The 21850-nt window shown below is 47.7% G+C and overlaps 1 protein-coding gene across 5 annotated transcripts; it reads right to left on the bottom strand.

The window, feature by feature from the left end:
• Positions 1-4521: 4521 nt before the first annotated feature.
• On the bottom strand, positions 4522-21850 carry VAMP1 (vesicle associated membrane protein 1). 5 transcript variants are annotated; one of them, XM_024212061.3, is made up of 4 exons: positions 18506-18791; positions 18184-18342; positions 17287-17338; positions 4522-5005 (listed from the first exon to the last, which is right to left on the bottom strand). In XM_024212061.3, the coding sequence occupies exons 1-4, from the start codon at positions 18653-18655 to the stop codon at positions 4998-5000; spliced, it is 369 nt and encodes a 122-aa protein (XP_024067829.1). In that variant the 5' UTR covers positions 18656-18791; the 3' UTR covers positions 4522-4997. The 5 variants fall into 5 exon arrangements, with proteins under 5 accessions (XP_024067829.1, XP_024067827.1, XP_024067826.1 ...); XM_024212059.3 differs by lacking the exon at positions 4522-5005 and adding an exon at positions 11002-11165; XM_024212058.3 differs by lacking the exon at positions 4522-5005 and adding an exon at positions 21656-21850 and having other exon boundaries at positions 16640-17338; positions 18506-18635.

Genomic DNA, 21850 nt, shown 5'->3' with positions numbered 1-21850 from the left:
CAATTAATGTTCTTCCAACACTTATTAATGGTTTCCATATTATTTCTGTAGCTATTATTCAGATGCTTGCCAAATCAGAGAAACCTATCACAGCTCATGGAAACAAATCTAGGATGTGGTCCAAATCATAGAAGATTAGGGTTGGAAGGGACCTCAGGAGGTCATTTAGTCCAACCCCCTGCTCAAAGCAGGACCAACCTCAACTAAATCATCCCAGCCAGGGCTTTGTCAAATCTGCTCTCATACACTGTATGTGGTGCACACCAGGAATAAAGCCCAGATCATTTCTAACCAAGGGAGTCAACACAATGCTTAGTAGATCACAATCTCTGAAGTCACTGATTAGATGTTGGCAAAACATGATACCAATGCAGGTCACTGCTCTCCACCCAAATCAGGCTGTAGTCCCAGTGATAGGTTGGACCCCTTAAGGTGCCACCTGATGTGCTGAGATACCACTGAGCCCGCCAGTTATGCCAGCTGGGCACCCTTCTTACCTGTCTTGCTGAGCCAGGCTATTAAGCCTCCTCCAGCAAACACACAGGCAGGGCCACACCCAACTGCAGAACGACAGACACTGAGATCAGTTCTGGGAAGGCTCAGCTTAAGGGACTTGCCCCAGCACTCAGGTGTCCACCTCCTTTGGAATGCAGGCCCAAAGGTATATTATGAAATCTGCCTCCTCCATCAATGTGGAAGAAGGTATGCACAGCCTCTTATCCTCTCCCCTCCCTCCCCCAATTATGAATTGCAGAAACTGGGTTATGTTATAAACAAGAAAAGTTTATTAACTACAAAAGGTGGATTGTAAGTGAATATAAGAGATAACCTACAGAACAAAACAGATTACTAAGCAAATAAAACAGAACACGCAAGCTAAGCTTGTTCACTAGATATTGTTGCAGGCAGATTACAGAAAGTCTTGAAAGGCAGCTGCACTGGTCTCCAGCTTAAGACCTCAGATATTACTACTCACAAACTAGACGCCCTTCCAGCTTGGGCTCAACGCTTCTCCCCCCAGTTCAGTTCTTGCTTCCAGGTGTTTTTCAGTGTCTCTTTGGGTGGGGAGGCACAGGGGAACCTCGATGATGTCACTTCCCTGCCTTATATAGCTCTTATGTATGGCAGGAACCCTTTGTCTCCCAGTGGAAGAACACTGGCATTCCAAGGGGTGGGTCCAGTACCAGGTGACTCAGCCCCATGTTTCTGCAGGATTGTGGCAGCCATTACTCATAGGCTGTCTGGAGCCTCCACAGGAAGACTAAGCTCTTTCACAGTCCATTGTTTTTGCTAATGGGCCATTAGCCCTGTCTGGCTTTTCCATTGTTGTACCTGAAGGGCTAGTTAGGGATGACACCCAAAAGTAGCATATTTGAAATACAGATACATAGTCAATATTCCTAACTTCAGATACAAAAATGATACAGGCATACAAATTGGATAATCACATTCAGTATATCATAACCTTTCCAATTATCTCTCACATGAGCCATCTTGCATAAAGTACATCTCAGTTATGTCATAATAATATCATAAGCATATTTTCATAAAGAATATGGAGTGAAACATCAGTCCCATGTCATAGTTTACTCCTTGCTCTCCTGCAAACTTTTGCCACCTCATGAGCCAAGAATCATCTAGAATCCACATTAGCAACCCTGGCAGCACACACATTTCTTTTCCCTCAGCAGTCAAGATACCTGAGCTGTCGGTTCCAAACCTCCACACTGTGTCTCTTTGGACACTCCACATTAATTACCCCCAAAATAATGCCACACTCCTGGAGTGGTTCTTTTCCTCGCTGGTCCCCACTGTACACCCCGCTCTCACCCGTGGCTTCATGTAGCTGTAAGTATGCGACAGCGGCCACACCCCGGTAAGCCACCTCGGCAGGTGGGCTAAACCAGGTGAGGGTAAGTGGAAGTGTGGAAACTGACGGTGATTTAGGGATTGTCCTCCGAAGCATACAAAGACTGTTCTGGTATCCAAGGCGGAAGAGACCGTATATTGGTCCAACAGCTTGAAAAGCAGTGCAGCAACACATTGTAGAAGGCAAAAGGCATGATGGGGCACTACAGAAGTCATGGCTATCCACTGCAGCTAAAGAAGCCTCCAATAGTAACAGCCTTTGTGCCACTGGGCCAAGCTTCAGCCGCTGAGAGAATGGGATTGTCCAAGTGCAATGACTCTCCCATTTTAATCAACCTCACACACGTCATTCATGCACATCTCTCTTTAAGAGTCCTGTGGTGATGGGGGAGTGGCAAAGTGACTGGTGAAGATGATTACTGGCTGTCGTAGCCACAAGCTTGCACATAGGTGGCCTGGGACATTGGTCACCCATCCCTATCCCAAGAGCAGCAGGGAAGCTCGGCAAAGTGCCTGGCAACAGAGCAGCCCTTTTTAGGATTGCACTGCTCTCCCTTTGTAAGGAAGGGGCTAGAAAAGGTGCCTCAAACATTGCCTGCCCAAATCAAATCTGGTCAGTTTACCGCAGCTGGCAGATCATCCTCAACGCAGTCGAAAACCAAAAATAACTAAAAAGCACTTGGAACATCAGGACTATGATAGACCAAGATGAGACTTCTCGATTTAAAAGAAGAACAGAACAGCTCTTCTTTCAAAAGAGCTAGCCCGGTAGGATATTGACATTGCAGTGTTCAGTGAAACCAGATTGGCAGATGAGGGCTTTATTACAGAACCGGCTGGAGGCTACACCCTGGGCTTGTCCACACTTACATTTTATAGTACTCTAACTTGCTGGCTCAGGGGTGTGAAAAATCATCCCCCTGAGCGCAGCAAGTCTGAGCACTTTAAAGCGCTAGTGTAAACAGGCTCTGAGTGCTGGGAGCCAGGCTCCGAGTGCTTGGAGTTAATCCCCTCGTGGAGGTGGTTTACCAGGAATGTGGAGAGAGCTCTCTCCCAGCGCTTGTGCGCGACCACACTTGCACTTCAAAGCGCTGCCGCGGGAGCGTTCCTGCAGCAGCGCTTTGACTTTTCCAGTGTAGACATTTCCCTTCCAAAAGAAGGAGTAAGAACCACAATTCATGGACTGGGAATTGTCATCACAACCAAACTCTTGAAGACTTTCCAACAGGCATCAACAAAAGACTCATGAAACTCCGGCTACTGCTAAATAAAGTCACGATTTGCTACCATCATCAATGCATATGCGCCCATCTTAACAAGCCCTGACAATGCTAAGGAACGGTTCTACTCTGATCTCGACTGTCTCATCAAGTCAACACCTCAAAGTGACAAACTAATCATCATAGGAGATTTCAGTGCACGAATAGGTAAAGATAACAACTGGCAAGGTGTCATTGGAAAAAAAAATTTCATTCACTTTTTGAATGCCAATTGTCTCCTACTCTTAGGCTATGTTATGCACACTTGCCTAACAATTACAAATACCATCTTCAGACAGGCAGACAAATATAAAACTACATGGATGCACCCCAAACAATGGCATCTAATAGATTACATCATTGTCCGTTAACGTGACATAAGGGATGTCAGGATCACCAGAGCAGAATGGATGGAGCAGAATGCTGGATGGATCCTAGAATGATTAGGTCAATACTGAATGTACACATTGTAGCCACATGCCTGAAATGCCAAAAACAATCAAGAGATCCCCTGATATTGCTGAATTAAATCATGCATACTATCGAGACAAGCTACAAAGTTCACTAGAAACCAACCTTGGTGATAACCTTGTTTCACGGGAGGAATTCAGAGACACAGTACTGAGACATTCCCCTGGTGTTATCTGGACCGGTGATCTGCTAGGTCACTTCAATCCTCGACTCTGGGAGCCAGCCTGCACTGCTGTGAGAACCCCCACTCCTGGGTTGTTCAGGCACAGCCTCTGGCATGTAAGCTGCTCCCAGCTACCTGAGTGAGCACTTTTGGCCAGCCGCTGCTTGGATTGTGCAACCAAAATACTAGCCAATATCTCCGGTCTCAGAAACAACCCTAGGAACTTCAGTCTTGCAGTGTCCAGTTATGCCTGCTGGACGCTGCAAGCTTATACGAGTTCGTCAATTTAACCAAGAAATTTATATGTATCAGGCTTGTTATCCCAAAGGGAGTCTCTGACACACTTCAAACCAAATGCACGGCTTCAGGTAGAACAAACAAACAAATTTATTAACTACAAAATAGATTTTAAGTGATTATAAGTCAAAGCACAAGTAGTCAGATTTGGTCAAATGAAATAAAAGCAAAATGCATTCTAAACTGATCTTAACATTTTCAGTGCCCTTACAAACTTAGATGCTTCTCACCACAGGCTGGCTGGTTGCCCTTCAGCCAGGCTCTCCCCTTTGATCAGTGCTTCAGTCGCGTGGTAGTGGTGTCTGTAGATGGAGGTGGAAGAGAGAGAGAGCGCATGGCAAACGTCTCTCCCTTTTATCATGTTCTTTCTTCTCTTGGCTCCCCCCTCCTTCAGTCAGGTGAGCATTACCTCATCATAGTCCCAAACCGACCAAGGGAAGGGGGGGGGGTGACTCACTAGAGAGTCCAACAGATCCTTTGTTGCTGCCTAGGCCAGTGTCCTTTGTTCCTGTGAGGCTGGGCTGGGTTTGTCACACCTCATCAAGGCATGTATGGGAACTGCCCCTCCGCTCCTGAAGAGTTTTGCCTGGGCTTGTTTTAAGCCACAAGGACACATTTTCAGCCTCATAAGTATATACATGAAATTACAACCTATAACATTACTATAATAACTATGCTCAGTGCATCATGAGCTTTCTGAAGACACCCGCCATGACAAACTGCATTGGATATCACACAGTCATATTATAAGGATGGACATGGGGGTGCAGGGTGTTCCCCCTAAGTACAGAAACCTGCAGCTGACTTCCTCAGACAGAAGAAAAGGGCTCACCACAACTCGTTTGACAAAAATGATGAGGAAATCACAAGAAAAAAAAAAATGAGGCTTTCCAAAACTGGCAAAATAATTATTCAGTCCATCCCAAAGAGAGACAGATTCAAACTCCTGCAAAGCAATACACGGCGACAACTACATTCAATACAAGATAAATGGTGGGAGAAGGTAGCAGAAGACATTCAAATGTATGCAGAAACAAATGAAATAAGTTATTTGATTCTTTGAAGCTAGTCTATGGACCTTCAAAGGTGGGCACAGGTTCACTCATGACGGCTGGACAGTCATCAAAGACAAACATGGCATGGAACAGAGATGGGTTGAACACTTCAGCCAGCTACTGAACAGACCATCCTCAACTGAAACAAGTGCTATTAACCAGATACCTCAAGAGCCTATTCAGCACCACCTTGACTCCCCACACTCACTTGAAGAAACAGAAAAGGCATGAGCAACTCAGGAAAGTCCTCAGGCAGAGATGGAATACCAACAGAAACATATAAATCTGCTGGTCCAAAGATGTCAACAACACTCCAGAAGATCCTTACTGACATCTGGGACAACAAAGAAATGCCACAAGACTTCAAAGATGCCACAATTATTCCTTTATTTAAAAATAAAGGCAGCAAAACGGTCTGTGATAACTACCCTGGGATCTCTCCTATCTGTGTCACTGGAAAAATCTTTGCTCATGTCCTCCTAAACTGTCTCAGAAGCCAATCTACCTGAGGCTCAGTGCGGATTCACTGACTCCTTTCCCGTTTCAAATGGAGTCAAACAAGGCTGTGTCCTTGCTCCTGTACTGTTCAACCGCTTCTTCACTCAACTTCTCAACATGCTACAAACAGGCTCAACAGAGGCATATACATCAGGTACAGACACGACATCTCAGTCTTCAGTCGTATAAGGCTTAAAGCAAAAACAAGAGTAACAGAACTACTAATAAGAAAAGCACTTTGTGGATGATTGTGCCCTCCTAGCACACACAGAGGGAGATCTCCAGTGCATCGTAGATCGCTTCACTGAAGCATCCAAATACAATCAGCCTGGAGAAAACTGTGGTGTTGCATCAATCATCTTCACTACTCCATGCCATATCCCGTTAGCATATCCATTAGTGGAATACAACTAAAGCAAGTTGACAATTTTACCTAACTCGGCAGCAAGATCTCCAATGATGGATCTCTTGACAAAGAGATCACAAACAGGATACAGAGAGCTTCACAGTCACTAGGAAAGCTATGCAACAGAGTCCTGAAATCTCACAACATAACCCTCTCAACAAAAATAAAACTTTACAATGCTTTTGTGCTCACATCTCTCTTCTATGGCTATGAGACCTGGACACCATACAAATGGCATATCAAACAGCTAGAGGTCTTCCATATGTGGTGTCTGTGCGCCACTGTGGGGATCCGCTGGCAAGACAAAATTACCCACCTAGAAGTTCTCCAAAAGTCAAATGCCACAAGCATCAAAGCCATGGTGATAAAAGCCCAACTACACTGGGTTGGACACTTCATTAGGATGCCTGAACATCAACTCCCCAGAAAGGACACCGGAATCAAGGCCACCCCAGAAAGCTCTACAAGGACAGCATCAAGAACAGCATACATTTTGGTGCAATAAAACTAGATGATCTCAAGAAGGCTGCATCAAATAGATCAGCATGGTGACATACAACACTCCGAGCTCTCCAAGCCTTTGATGAGGACAGAAATAATCAACTGTTAGCTGCAAGGGAAAAGCATCATGCTACTGCTATAGCTACCAAGACGCCCACCAATGACTTTGTCTGCCCAATCTGCTCACGAGCATGTGCGTCACGCTTTGGACTTCAGAGTCACTCCAGAATCCACAAAAAGAGACAGCATGAAAACATCATCAAACCGACGGTCTATGCGAGAATGAAGTAGCCATTTGCCCCCCTCATTCCCACAGGGACTAGGAAAATAGAGATTTTCTCAAGCAACCAATCCAATGCTTACCTACCACCCGTCCTCATTTCCCGACCCCTTTGCAGCCCCAGCCTTTCTCCTTGGCCCTCTCCATTGGTACCTTCCCCCACACACAGAGACCTCTGTATCTGGCTCCTCCCCACCCAATAGAGCAAACATTTTCATTAGACTGGATACTGACTAGTTTGCTGTGTTCACAATAAACCTCTCCATAAAACAAATGCATGTTATATTATAAAAATAGACAACTTGTAGCAAACAACGTGAGTTATTAAATTTTTATTGGACAAGGGTACAAAGGTTCATACTAGAAACATCTGTGGCAGGATGTTCACGGGGCAATGGCATTGGCACATTCCCTCATATTATCTAGGCAAGTATAAAGTGGATGCACAGAAACTCTCTCACATTCTTTTTCTTTATTGGCTACAGCAGTGCGGGACTCACCCCTGCGGCACCTCCTACTGGTCGTCTCCGAGGCCAGCCTTGGAGCGCCCTCTGCAGTCCGGTGATCCACCTTGCTGCTGGCCCCGTGTCCCTCCCAGGATCCCGGTGCCCCGTTATCTGCCCCAGGGGAACCCCCACCCACTATCCCCACTTCGCCTCAGTCTTGGCTACTGCCCAGTCTCCATCTAGCCCCCGTTCACTGGGGCAGACTGCAGTATCAGCCACTCATCACAGGCAAAGGGGTTCGGACCTGCTGCCTCTGCCTACCCATGGGCTGCCTCCTGCAACCCAAGTGCCCCTTTGGCCTTACCCTAGACCTGCAGCCTGGGGCTTTCCTAGGCCAGAGTTCCCCGGCTCCCTTGGCCTTTCCCCAGCCCTGCTCCACTCTAGGCACTTGGTTAAGCTCCCTGCAGCCAGGCCCTTCTCTCTCTGAACACAGAGAGAGACTCCTGAGCTCCTGGCTCCCAGCCTTTTTATACAGGCCAGCTGTGGCCTGATTGGGGTGTGGCCCAGCTGCAGCCATTTCCCCAATCAGCCCAGCTTTTAGAGCTGCAGCCCTCTCCAGGGCTGCTTTCAAGCCCTTCCAGGCAGGAGCAGGTGTCCACCCCGCTACATTGGCACATTCACACACTGTAATCTTCCCAGATTTCACATCCACACAAGTAAAAATATGAACATATTTTTAAACACCATTCACAATTTGGATCCCTCAAAGACTCAGTGGGTGGTACTACCTTGCACAAAAATTGACCGATTGAGACCATTTTTGACCTGCATAACAGCAGTAGTTTGATCTCTAATTCTGTACGCACACAAAAGCCCCACCTAAAAACTTTCTGAAAAACTGCTATTTTTTTCCAGGGCTTCTATTTCTGGGTCCTACTCTGCATTCCTATGAAGGGCTGCAAATTTCAAGAAAATCTCTGCAAGCATAGAGATTTTAGAGCACTTAGGCCAGGACTACACTACATAGCTATATCAGTATAATTATGTCACTCAAGGGTGTGAAAAATCCACCCCCCGGAGCGCCATAGTTATACCGACCTAACCCCCCAGGTACGCAGTGCTATGTTGGCGGGAGGGCTTCTCCTGCGACATAGCTACCGCTTCTCAGGGAGGTGGATTAACTACGCCAACATAGTTACTCCTGGGAGAATTCTGTGCCCAAATAAAAAAAAATTCTGTGCACAATATTTTAAAATCCTGCATATTTTGTCAAAATAACACAATATAATCACACCAGTTTCAATTATTTTGGTAATTTATTTCAAAATACCTGTCAGCAAGTATCTCTGTAACAATACAGACAACAAAAAAGATTCAGGAAATGTTTTTTGTCAGATTCCTTACTAGGCATATTAATACGGAACTCTGAGTAATAATTCATTTAAACTACAATACAGAACCATATTTCCTGCACCCCTCAGAACCAATGCAAAGGCTTGGGGGAGTGAGGGGTAACAGAGGAGCTGAGGGAAAGGGAAATAATTGCAGGGAAGGAGCCTGGGTGTGAACTTGGAGGGTTGTTGGGTATGGATGGGAAAAATATGGAACAGGTTTTTTTAGGGGGCAGGGAGGGATTGTTAGAGAGATTCCCCCATGCATATCCTGGCTGACTCTTAGCCTTGCCTATTCAGTCATGCACATCTGCCCCTGTCCCCATGTGTGCCTGCACCTCATGTGTCCCTCCACCCCCACTCACTCACTCCCCCATCCCCATGTGTCTCTGTGCCCCTACTCAGCCATTCCCTTCCCACGTGTGGTCTTGCACCCCACCCGTCCTCATGTGGCCCTGTGCCTCCATCCCATTCAGCCCCTGCCCCAATCTGTTCTTCCCCACTAGCCCTTAGGAGCCCATCTGACCTCCCAGCAGCTCTATGCTGTCTTTTCCCCCCACCCACTGTCCCTGTCTCCTGACCTGGGCCGACAGGCGCTGTGAGGAAGGCACTACAGGCTCTCTGTCTCTTCCCTAGCTGGGTGGAAGCAGCTGTTGTGTTCTAGCGCAACAGTGCCCTCTGGTGGGCAAAAGGCATAACTGCAGCAACTATCTTGCAGAAGATATTTTCTGCAAAAAACATTTTAAATATGCATGGTCCATTAATTATGGACATGCACAATGGTGCAGAATTCCCCCAGGAGTACATGGTGTAACACTGTACATGAAGACAAGTTCTTAGAAGTGTCCTCCTTTAAACAAGTATCAGGGGTAGCCATGTTAGTCTGTATCTACAAAAACAACAAGGAGTCTGGTGGCACCTTAAAGACTAACAGATTTATTTGGGCATAAGCTTTCGTGGGTAAAAACCTCACTTCTTCGGATGCATAGAGTGAAAGTTACAGATGCAGGCATTATATACTGACACATGGAGAGCAGGGAGTTACTTCGCAAGTGGAGAACCAGTGTTGACAGGGCCAATTCAATCAGGGTGGATGTAGTCCACTCCCAATAATGGATGAGGAGGTGTCAATTCCAGGAGAGGAAAAGCTGTTTCTGGAATGAGCCAGACACTCCCAGTCCCTATTCAAGCCCAGATTAATGGTGTTAAATTTGCAAATGAATTTTAGTTCTGCTGTTTCTCTTTGAAGTCTGTTTCTGAAGTTTTTTTGTTCAATGATAGTGACTTTTAAATCTGTAATAGAATGTTCACTTACTGGCTTATGTATGTTACCACTCCTGATGTCCGATTTGTGTCCATTTATTCTTTTGCGGAGGGACTGTCCGGTTTGGCCAATGTACATGGCAGAGGGGCATTGCTGGCACATGATGGCATATATAACATTAGTGGACGTGCAGGTGAATGAGCCCTTGATGGTGTGGCTGATGTGGTTGGGTCCTCTGATGGTGTCGCCAGAGTAGATATGGGGACAGAGTAGGCAACGAGGTTTGCTACAGGGATTGGTTCCTGGGTTGGTGTTTCTGTGGTGTGGTGTGTAGTTGCTGGTGAGTATTTGCTTCAGGTTGGGGGGTTGTCTGTAAGCGAGGACTGGCCTGCCTCCCAAGGTCTGTGAGAGTGCAGGATCATTTTCCAGGATAGGTTGTAGATCGTGGATAATGCGCTGGAGAGGTTTTAGCTGGGGGCTGTATGTGATGGCCAGTGGTGTTCTGTTATTGTCCTTGTTGGGCCTGTCCTGTAGTAGGTGATTTCTGGGTACCCGTCTTGCTCTGTCAATCTGTTTCCTCACTTTCCCAGGTGGGTATTGTAGTTTTACGAATGCTTGATAAAGATCTTGTAGGTGTTTGTCTCTGTCTGAGGGGTTGGAGCAAATTCGGTTGTATCTTAGGGCTTGGCTGTAGACAATGGATCGTGTGATGTGTCTTGGATGGAAGCTGGAGGCATGTAGGTATGTATAGCGGTCAGTAGGTTTCCGGTATAGGGTGGTGTTTATGTGACCATTACTTATTTGCACTGTAGTGTCCAGGAAGTGGATCTCTTGTGTGGACTGGTCCAGGCTGAGGTTGATGGTGGGGTGGAAATTGTTGAAGTCCAGGTGGAATTCTTCAAGGGCCTCCTTTCCGTGGGTCCATATGATGAAGATGTCATCAATGTAGCGCAAGTAGAGGAGGGGCACTAGGGGACGAGAGCTGAGGAAGCGTTGTTCTAAGTCAGCCATAAAAATGTTGGCATACTGTGGGGCCATGCGGGTACCCATAGCAGTGCCACTGACTTGAAGGTATAAGTTGCCCCCAAATCTGAAGTGGTTGTGGGTGAGGACAAAGTCACTTTCCTTTAAACAGGAAGGATAGAGGGACAATGGAGGGAAAAAGTTCCTCTACACATCCATCTGCAGCATAGGAGGCTCTGAAAGGTGTGAAGTGGCCCATTCTTCTCAATGTGATGATCCCAGCTGATTAAGAACACCCCAGCCTGAAACAACAGCATGTGAACTGCTCCACCCATCTCAGTGGGGGTACCCAATGCCCTCATGAGTACTTTAGATTAGAGCCTGTAATATGCATGAAGTATACTTGTTCTCAGCTTCCCATCAAAAGCAGCAAGACTTCCCCAGATCCTGGCTTACATGGGAGCCAAGAGGGGGCCTATGATCCTCCCAGAAGGGCAAGCCACTCACAACCCAGCTGACATGGGGGGGGGGGGGCATCCAAGCACTATCGATGGCCCTAGGGGCAGGAATGGGGACTCAGACTCCCCTAAAGGAGCAAGAGTCCCCCAGGTCTAGGCACACACACGGAAAGGGAGAATGTGGGGCTGCTAGGTGCCCCTACCCCTAGTTGCACCTTAAAGACTAACAGATTTATTTGGGTATAAGCTTTCGTGAGTAAAAACCCCACTTCTGAGGTTTTTACTCACAAAAGCTTATGCCCAAATAAATCTGTTAGTCTTCAAGGTGCCACCAGACTCCTTGTTGTTTTTGTAGATACAGACTAACATGGCTACCCCCTGATACCTACCCCTAGTTGTTCCCCAGTCCTCCTGCCACTCAGCCCCACATTCCCCCTTCTGTGTCCCACTCCCACCTCCCTCTAATTCCCACACCTCTCTGACCTACAACCCATCCCCATACACCCCCTACTCACTGTAGCACCAAACCCCTCTCCCCCAATTCCTCCTTCCACCCCCTAATAACTCTTCCCTCCCAGGAACCATTCACATGTCTAATTCCCCCACAAAAAATAAAATTACTACCTATAACTCACAAATTGTAGCAAGCTCCAGCCACTCTGTCCAAAACTCTTTTGTCATAAGTAGGCGCTTGTGATAAATTTATTCTTAGTTACATTAACTGAAGGGTGAGTTCACAATCCTCATTCTCAACAAGGTATGATTCATCCAGTCATTAGTACCTCTCAGTTTAATAGCACAAGGCAGCAGAAGGAAACCATTTTTTGGAAGGTGGCTCTGTAACTTGGGCATCTCATGACCAAGTGACCCCAAATTTAGAGGCACACCACATTTCAAATCAATCCAAGTAACTGTTCAGATTTTAGAGCACTTACAAGAGAGTCAAGCTTTAAAGCATATAAAATGGTGGGAATGGAAAACACTCCTGACATTTTTCTGTAGTGGTACAGTCGCACTATAAAAAAATTGACCATTTTCTTAAATACTGTTTTCACATTTGGTCCCTCAAAAATGTACATTGGGTAAAACTAAACAGATTGAGACCATTTTGACTGACATCACATCAACAGTTTAATCTGCAGGTCAGAGCACGTGCCCACACACACCCCTTTTTTGAAAAAGGCTATTAATTTTTTTTTCTCCCCAACCTATAGCTCAAGTGATCCCAAATTTGGGTCACTAACTCTACCCAGTAGCCTTCAGTGGCACACCAAATTTCAAAAGGAATCTAAAATCAACATGTTTAGTCAGAGGACTTAGAAAGGTCAACCTTTCAACGGAGGCCATGAAACATCATTAACTATAATGGCACTGCCCGGCCATTAGGATAGGAGTCTGTCTCTGACTGTGTGCAACATGGTGCCCAATGCTTGGAGACAGGAGAGCAACATGAGAGATGCCATTATGTTATAAAATCATCTGTCACTGCATCAGGACATAAATGACAAGATACATGACAAATGGACTAAGCAGAGGGAACCCCAAACAGCATGAAACCCTGTTCTGGCAACTGTATTTGCCTCTGACAGACATGCAAAAGATGTCTGTCTCTTTTACACTTTGGCAGCATAAGGTAGCATGCTAATAAAGCATCAGTGACATTTCTGTGAATGTATGGGACTATCATTACCACTCTGAGTCCCTCTGTCTTTGCATGTATGGCAGCATGCACAAATAGTCTTACAAAGTCTCTCATTGTTCGTCTGAAGTGAATTCACTTTTTCATTATAGCATTGGTTCAAAGTATGTGTGACTGTCAGTCTGAGTATCTACCTTTTTTGTGGACAGCTGAACGTATGTTTGACTTTTAATGCCACTCTGCCACCATGCCTTCATGGGTATCTTAATGAGTAAATGCCTGTCAGTGTCACTTTGTGGGCATCTGGACATCTTGCATGCATTATTGTTAAGGCTACATTTTAGTCACAGGTATTTTTAGTAAAAGTCATGGACAGGTCACAGACAGTAAACAAAAATTCACAGCCCATGACCTGTCCATGACTTGTACTAAAAATATCCCTGACTAAATCTTGGGGAAAGGGGGGCACAGGGGTGCTGGGGGTGCTCCAGGCCAGTGCCACAGCTAGTCCCTGCCAACGCCTCCACAGCCCACTAAGTTCCTGAGCTTGTCACCTAGCAGCCCTGCCCCAGTCACCCACCCACCTGCCCCAATCCCTCACAGGCACACCCTACCTGGGAATGACAGAAAGGCTCAGGGGCCACCAGCATGCAATGCCCCCTTAAACTCCACTCCAGCAGAACACCTGGGACTCTGTCACAGCCCACAGCTTAGGAACCACATATATATATAGAGCACCACCAAGCCCCCTTTCCTCTGATCGGTGTTTCCTCAATAACTCCCTTCTTCAAAGGGAATTACCTCCTCCTTGTCTTAGGGGGATGTAGCTCTCAACTCCCCCTTCTCTAGTTATGTTTTTCCTCTGACTCCCTTCCCTACATATTGCACCCACTAACTACCCCACCTGATAAATGGGATGGTCTCCTTTAAATTCCTTTTTAAATTTAAACTCCAGGTCTTTCAGTGTCCTTCTGTTTATGGACATCTCCTTTGAGCCCTTCATTCCTACATTTCCTCTGAACCGTCTCTAATAACCTCCCAGTTGCAACACAGTTCAAACAGCACTGGACTCCACTACTTCCAGCCTTAGTAAAGTCTGTTTTCAGTGAGGCAGAGCACACATCTTCCTCCCACCCTCATTATGAACAGTTGTCTGCCCTCTCGTAAGTTACCACTCCTACCTAATGCTCTTCCTCTTGGACACAAGACATTCCCTGATGGTGTACAGCAGAAGAGCCAGGTAGGTCAGGCTCCATTACATTCTATGGGCCAAGCACCAATTACTAACCCAGGTTCCTGATGCTGATAGTAACAGGGTTTAGAGTTGTCACCTTTCCTCTCAAGGGCATACTTGAGATACAGTAAAATAGAATGACTCAGAACCAGCTATGCACTTAAGATCCAGAAGAGAACCACTGCCCTAGAGACAAGAGGTTCGTTTTCCCAACCCTGGAATTGCAGAAGGTGTACGACCTTCCCCCCTCCCACCCGCTGGAGCGGTTCAGGCTAGACACGAAGGAGTCAGCCCCCGCTCCCTCAGCCCCACCAGTAGTCCAGGGCCACCCTTCCCCACCTATATGCAGACCAAGCAGACAAAGTAACGGAGTGGAACTGTGTTTATTAGCATAAAGAGTTCAAAGTACATGAGCTGGGTGCTATACATGCCCAACGAGAAGGTTACAGTTGTGTTTAATAGAGAAAAAGACACAAATCACACATGTGTGAGACAGCCACTGAAGCCATGTGGACAGGGAAGGAAGTTTCTTGCTTTAGGCTCAGAACAACAGGGGTGGGGGAATTTTTTTTGCCCACACATGAAGAACCAGAAAGAGGGGCACAACATACAAAACCCCAACAGAAAGATAAATGGAAGAAACAGCCCAGAGGCCTCAGCCCCAGAGGAACAGGAGGGATGGGGGAGGGCTTGTCCAAGAAAGTTTGAGCAATACCTGCTGGCTTGGGAGCCCTGCATCATCTTGCTTGCCCTCCCCACAAATTATGGCATCAGCACAATCAGGCCCTAGCTCCTCTTCAGCAGATGTACTTCTGTCCATCCATCTCCACAGCTCAATTCGACAGAGGATAGTGGGAAGCACTCAGAACAAGGGCCACTTCACTCCAGATCTTCAGTTTTGCCATCCCCAAGATGGGGAGGGATGGGGAATTACAGGAATATGGACTCAGCCCAAATGAAATGCTGGTTCATGGAGATGAGCAAGCAAAACCCATACCCTTCCCAGAATGTCCTATTGCAACAGAGTCTTTTCTTCCTTTACCAGCATTCCATCTACCTTACACCCATGAAGCCCCACAGATGGCATCCCTCTTCCCAGCATCATTGGTCCCTGCACATAAATCCCAGTGCATTCTAATTCATAGCCAGGGCTCCCTGAACTGAGGAAGCCTTCCTTTTGGTGCAGAATACAGGGAGCATTGCTCCTTCTCCCTACACTCTTCCCTCAGTGGTTCTGTTTGAGAACAAAATACTCACAAGAGGTTCTGTAGGGACTTGCACACAAACTGTGCAGCTCATTTCATCCACAGAATTCACCACAACACTTCAAGGACTCAGAGGAGCAGTGTAGCTCTTTTCACAGATGGGAAAATGGGGGCACAAGAGAAGTGACTTACCCACAGTAGGTTATACAGTTTCACCTGCTCCCAACTCCCCACCTTCCCAGAAACCTTGGAGAGCCCAGTCTGGACTCAAAAGTCTAAACTAGAGTTTGTAGCATTCGCATATAGAGAAGTTTTAAGCTTGTGAACCAGGCAGATTTGCTGAGATCCAAGAGTTGCTGAATATTGAGTTCAAGACATTTTCCCCAATGCTCTTTCTCAGAGTAGAACTCTACTTTACTACCATTTTTTGTAACTCCTTGAGAATGAGGCTTTGGAGAAAGAACAGAGCAGAAGATGGGGACTTGCCCAGAAATACACACAGGATGCAGTTGCTCATCTGACTATTTAAGCAACAGAGACTCCCCCCACCTGGGACCCCCCAACCCATGTCTCCCTTCACGCAACAGAAAGAGGCACACAGCTTGATGAAGCAAGAAAAATCCAGAATTCCCTCTCACTCCCTCTACCAGTCCTGTTCCCTCCACGCCCTGGACTTCCTCAGAGTAAAGTGCATGCCAGTAGCTAACCAGGATGACATCCTGACAAGTCTGTACCAGTTACAGGAATACCAACCCCCGATATAACCATTGCTGTTGTCCTTGTGGTGTAGGAAAAAGGATCATCAACCCTTCCTGTTGCATTCCTATGAAGCTGAGAGCTGCCACAACATGAGCAAGGCACAACTCATCACTATTTGTGGGGAGCTGAAGGCTAAGTGACCACCATAAACTAGTTTAGACTTCAGCAGTTAAAGGGAAACTCCACAAAAGCGGAGGCCAGATGCTCTCCTCTGAGGTGAGGCACTACTCTAATCAATTTCACACTGGAGTCCCCCTCCTGCTCTCTAGGTTCATCACTGCCAGGGAACTGCTTTGAGGAAGCTCACATTGCTGAAGTACACCCTTTAGGTACAGCTGTGATGAAGGTGACACCTAAGCCATGCCTCACTCAAATTCGGATTAAAAAAAAAAAAAAAAAAGTTACCCTCAAACATAAGAATGGAAGCAACATCTTCCCTCCCTCCCCGCCCCAGTGAGCTGACCCTCCCTGGGGCTGCAGCAGGTGTTGAAGGCGTTAAACCTAGATCCAGGAGAGTTGCTTCAGAATCTTACACAGAAGACAAACAAAACCAACAAAAGAACTGAAAATGAAGCAGCCACATGGAGGGGGGAGCGTGGGCAAGGAAGGAGACAGGAAGAGGGGAAGGTGGACTGCAGACTGAGGGGTCACATTCTCAAGTACAAAAGTAAACTGGAGACAGAATGCAACAGAAGGAAAAGAGAAAGGAGAAAACAAGAGGGCAAGTTACACCAAGGTCCCCACAGTAGGCAACTGAGGCCTACAAACCCCCAGCCAAGTTAGGGACTTCCCAACCCTTCCACTCCCATGCCTTTCACACTTGGGAGAAGAACTCCTCTGTCCCAATAGAGGGAAGGTCCCATTTCCCCCCCAAGGAGAAAGAGCTCTCAGACTGGGTCCTTTATATGCTATTTTGAACATACCATTTCCCTGTGGAGTTTCCCAGATACTCCACCCTTCACCAGGCATTTGGAAGGTACCTTTTCCCTTAACCAGCAGGCAGAAGCTACCGTTTGAACATGCAGGGTACTCTCAGACCTTCAGTCCCTTAACCAAAAGGGAGAAGGTGGCAATTTCCAAGACTTGGGGGCTCCCTGACCCTCCATTCAGATTCTATATGGTACTTACGTACAATCGCCACCATCACAATGGCACAGATCACTCCAAGCATGATCATCATCTGGGGAGAAAGATTATGAAGGGTTAATACTCTCAGAAGGGGTTATTATGTGGTGGAGTACTCCCAAGGCATCTCATCCACACCCTAGAGACAAGAAAGCTCAGGGTTCCAGTCCTTCCATACAGCATGGCCTGGTGCAAAATAGCATTTCCTCTTTCCAACCCCCAGTGCCACGAACCTGCTTCAACAGCCAAGAGATGAATGTCCAGGTTGAGTCAGGAGTCTCCAAAGAAGGGGGAGCAGCAAGTCCTAATTAGCAGCACAGCAAGTTTTCTTCAAATCCTAGGCCATGGATGCAGTGCTGACCCAATTGATTCCCATCTCCCCACCCCCACAATCAGTCCCTAAGGCCTCTCATGCAGAGCAGTGAGGAAGCAGCAGGGGTCCAGCGGAAGGCTGCACTCCACAACCCCTCAGGGAGGGTATGAAGAGATCCAGATCATTCTCCTTTCTGTGTACCTTGCCTTCCAAAGAGGGCTTGGGGCAGCTTCATGCTGAAACCACAGCCCTAACTGTACAAAGTGCAACTGTTTTATAACCCCAGCTTCACTTTGATGCAGCCACAGATTACCTGTGCCTGCTGACAGGGAGTGGGGGAGAAGGGAGAAGAGAGGGAGGGGCACAACCCCAGAAAACTTCAAGTCATACACCACTCCACTCCTGCCTTTGCCTCTCCATGCCTGGCTTGCTGGCCCAGCTGCTCGGCAGGGAGGGGCCCGGCCACATCATGTGACCCTGCATGTGCCACCCCCCCACCCATGGCCTCTGGATGCAGCCAAAGGAGACACGGAACAACTTCAGATCTGGCCTCATTGGAAGGTAGATGAAAGGGCTGGGAGGCTCACCTTACAGTTCTTCCACCAGTACTTCCTCTTTAGCTTTCCTGCACTAGTTTTAAACACTGAGGCACCAGCCTCAAGTGCCTCTGCCTTGCCATCCATCTCGGTAAGTCTTATGTCTCGATCCAGCACTTTCTCCACATTCACACTCATTATGCTCACCACCTGCAAAAAGAAAGAAGAAGAAGAAGAAGAAGAAAAAGCATATGTTACACTGGCACAGAGGGAGGCACAAAAGCAAAAACGGGATTCTAGTCCATCACACTAGTCCTAGGCAATATGATAATACAAAATAATAAGAGACCAAGCTCATGAGACACGGACTTACCTCCTCCATCTGGGCCTGGGACTGCTGCAGCCGAAGGTTACTACTCATGTTGGGGGGAGGCCCAGGGGGACCCCCACCAAGAGCACCCCCTTCTGGGGCCCTGGGAGCAGATTGCTGAGCTGGATCAGACCTGATGAGACAAGGAGACATACCCAACAGAGGAAACAAAGTAATATGGGTCCATCTACGAACCTCAGGTTTAAGAGAAAAGCAGAACTCAGGAGTCAAGTCCCAAACTAAAAAGCCAGAAGAAAGCTCAAGAACTGATACAGGATCTCAAACTGGGAGAGGATATGTAGTGAGGTCCCATGGGGGTGGGGGGGGGAGGAGGGGCAGGATTGTCAATCCTGGGTCCAGCACTACTGAATATTTTCATTAATGATTTGGATAATAGCATTGAAATTATGCTTATAAAATGCATGGATGACACCAAGCTGGGAGGAGTGGCAAGCACTTTGGAGGATAGGTTTAGAATTGAAAATGACCTTAAGAAATTGGGGAACTGGCTTGAATTCAACAAGATGAAATTCACTAAAAACAAGTGTGATGTAGTAGACGTCAGGCTTGACTACACTTGCAAGTTAGTGCGCAATAAAGGAGCCCCGTGTGCACTAGCACACTCCCCGTCCACACTGGCAAGGCACGTAGAGCGCTCTGACTCCGCAGCTAAAGCACTCCTGGTACTCCACCTTGGCGAGAGGAATAACATTTGCTGCACCTTGGCTACAACACACGGTGTGAACGAGGTGTTGCATTACTCTGATCAGCCTCTGGAAACGTCCCATAATCCCCTTAAATCAAGTGGCCACTCTTGTCATTGTTTTGAACTCCTGTAGGAATGCGGAAATGCCCTTTCAAACCTCCGTTTCTGACAGCCTGCATGCAAGCCGTTACTGTGGAATGCTGTGTGAGAGAGGGGCGGGAGGGAGGTCTGCTGCTGTCTGAACTTACAAGACAGCATGCCAACATGCTCTCAGACCCACAAAAACCCACTCTCTCTCCCCCAACATACACACAACACACTCCACCCCACCCCCCTCATTTGAAAAGCATGCAGCCACTTGCATGCTGGGATAGCTACCAGAATGCACTGCTCTCTATGGCCATTGCAAGAGCTGCTAATGTGGCCACACCAGTGCGCTGTCAGCGTGGACAGACTGCAGCACTTTCCCTACTGCGCTCTACGAAGGCTGGTTTAACTCAAAGTGCTCTACGTTTGCAAGTGTAGCCATGCCCTTAGTTCACAACTCAAATGCACAACTACAAGATGGGGAATAACTGGCTAAGTGGTAGTACTGCTGAAAAGGATCTGGGAGTTATAGTTGATCAGAAATTGAAAATGAGTCAACAACGAGATGCAGTTGCAAAAAAGGCTAATGTCATTCTGTGATATATTAACAGGAGTGTTGTATGTAAGACAAAGGAGGTAATTGTCCCGCTCTGCTCAGCACTGATGAGGCTTCAGCTGGAGTCCTGTGTCCAATTCTGGGCGCAAGATGTGGACAAATTGGAGAGAGTCCAAAGGAGAGCAACAAAAAAGGCAAGGTTTAAAAAACTTGACCTATATGGAAAGGTTAAAAAAAATGGGTATGTTTAGTCTTGAGAAGAAGAATTGTGAGGGGGAACCTTCTAACAGGCTTCCAATATGTTAAGGGATATTAGCCGATTGTGATCAATTGTTCTACATGTCCACTGAAGGTAGGAAAAGTAGTAATGGGCTTCCTCTGCAGTAAGGGAGATTCAGGTTAGATATCAGGAAAATCTTTCTAACTATAAGGGTTAGAATAGGCTTTCGAGCGAGGTTGTGGAATCTCCCATCTCTGGAGGTTTTTAAAAACAGGTTGGACCTGATTTGTGTTTACTTGTCCCAGCCTCAGTGTAGGAGGCTGGACTTGACCTGGAGGTCCCTTCCAGACTTCCATTTCTATGATTCTATGGCACATAGGTGTCTAGTGCCAGACAATAAATAAGGGCCAACTTTAAAGAAAAGAAACAGAAGCGAGGGAAGGGAATTGAGTCTAGCAGTAAACCTGCATATGTGCATGCAGGACTGGAATCACCAGGCAGGCTGTTGAGATCTGCCCAGCTGGACAACAAGTATCTTGCTGCCCCCACAGTCATCTTTAACTGATTTCTGTTAATTAGGAATTAAGGCTGTATTTCCCAGTCTGGGGAGCTGATCACGGGAATGCAGCTACTTGAAGCATTCACAACACAGGACCACTACAAATGAGGATGCTTATAAGTTCCCCTCCTGCAGCACCCAAGAAACTAACCAGCACCACCCCACCACTTGAGCTGGGACAACTAGAGCCTGCAATTTTTTTTAGGGGGGGGGGAAAGAGAGAAAGACACACACTTTCAGAGCAGCTCCCTGGGCTCACAGGGCAGACAAGCCGCCTCCCAAACTCAGGCAAGCCCCTACAGGGAGAGGAGAGCCTATTCCAAATGTCATTACGACATGGGCAAAGAGACACTTACCTCCCCCTCTCACTTTCAGCTACTGGGAGCCAGAACCACCTGGTGCCTTGCCTGACAGGCACCACTGATGCGCGGGGGTGCACGGAGCAGGATCCCCGGGCAGTCCCCTAGAACATGGGACTCCATGGCAGAGCTTCTTCCTATAAGACCCGCACAGCAAGAGACCCCCGCAGCCTCTGAGCCCTTGGGCGTGGACTGCAGGGGCCAGAGGGGAAGCTGCTGGGAGCGAGACACGACACACGAGCGCAGATGCTGCTACTGCTGCTGGTGGCCGGGCAGAGCAGGGCAGGCTGTCGTGATCACCGGCCGGAAAAGTGCAGACGCCGCTGTGCAGGGCGGGTCTAGCCACAGACGTTGATGGGAGCCAGGCAGAGGTGCAGGAAGGGCCATTTCGTGCCAGCCGACACTCCCACCAATCGAGGTGGGGAAGCCAGTGCTGGGGCGGCGGGGAGTTGCCAGGAGCCGGGGAGAGGCGGCCGGTACTGGCACGCAGGCTGCCTCTTCTCCCAGGGAGGTGGCGGGTACATCCTACGGGCCACAGGAGCCTCCCCTCCCTGCAGACTGCTCAGCCCCAGACGAGACTGCAGCACGGGACAGCGCCCAATCCCCGCTCGAGGGCCGCGGAGCCCCAGCTGCTACAATGCGCGACTCGGCGCCCCCAATACTTACATGGCTCCGCCGGGCTGAGAACACGCACTCAGCGCTCCGCGTCTACCCAGCACCTGTCCTGCGCCTGCCTCGGGTTTTAGCTGTCGCGCCACTACGCCCCCCCCGCCTATAGTCTGGTGCTATTTGACCACGCCCACCATCGGCAAATCAACGCCGCCAGAGGCCACGGCCACGCCCCCTCCTGTCTGCAATGTC

The sequence above is a fragment of the Terrapene carolina genome, unplaced genomic scaffold (assembly GCF_002925995.2).
Source record: "Terrapene carolina triunguis isolate 2854851 unplaced genomic scaffold, T_m_triunguis-2.0 Scaffold740, whole genome shotgun sequence".
Classification (NCBI taxonomy): domain Eukaryota; kingdom Metazoa; phylum Chordata; order Testudines; family Emydidae; genus Terrapene; species Terrapene triunguis.
This window is presented reverse-complemented; position numbering and strand designations above follow the sequence as displayed.

Bases quoted from the DNA above. Each gene is read 5' to 3' on its own strand.
- VAMP1 (XM_024212057.3), bottom strand. From the start codon at position 18,655: ATGTCTCCTTGTCTCATCAGGTCTGATCCAGCTCAGCAATCTGCTCCC. The intron at 18,343-18,505 runs GTAAGTCCGTGT...TTCTTTTTGCAG, and splicing joins CCCAGGCCCAGATGGAGGAG to GTGGTGAGCATAATGAGTGT. The intron at 17,339-18,183 runs GTGAGCCTCCCA...CTTTCTCCCCAG, and splicing joins ACTGGTGGAAGAACTGTAAG to ATGATGATCATGCTTGGAGT.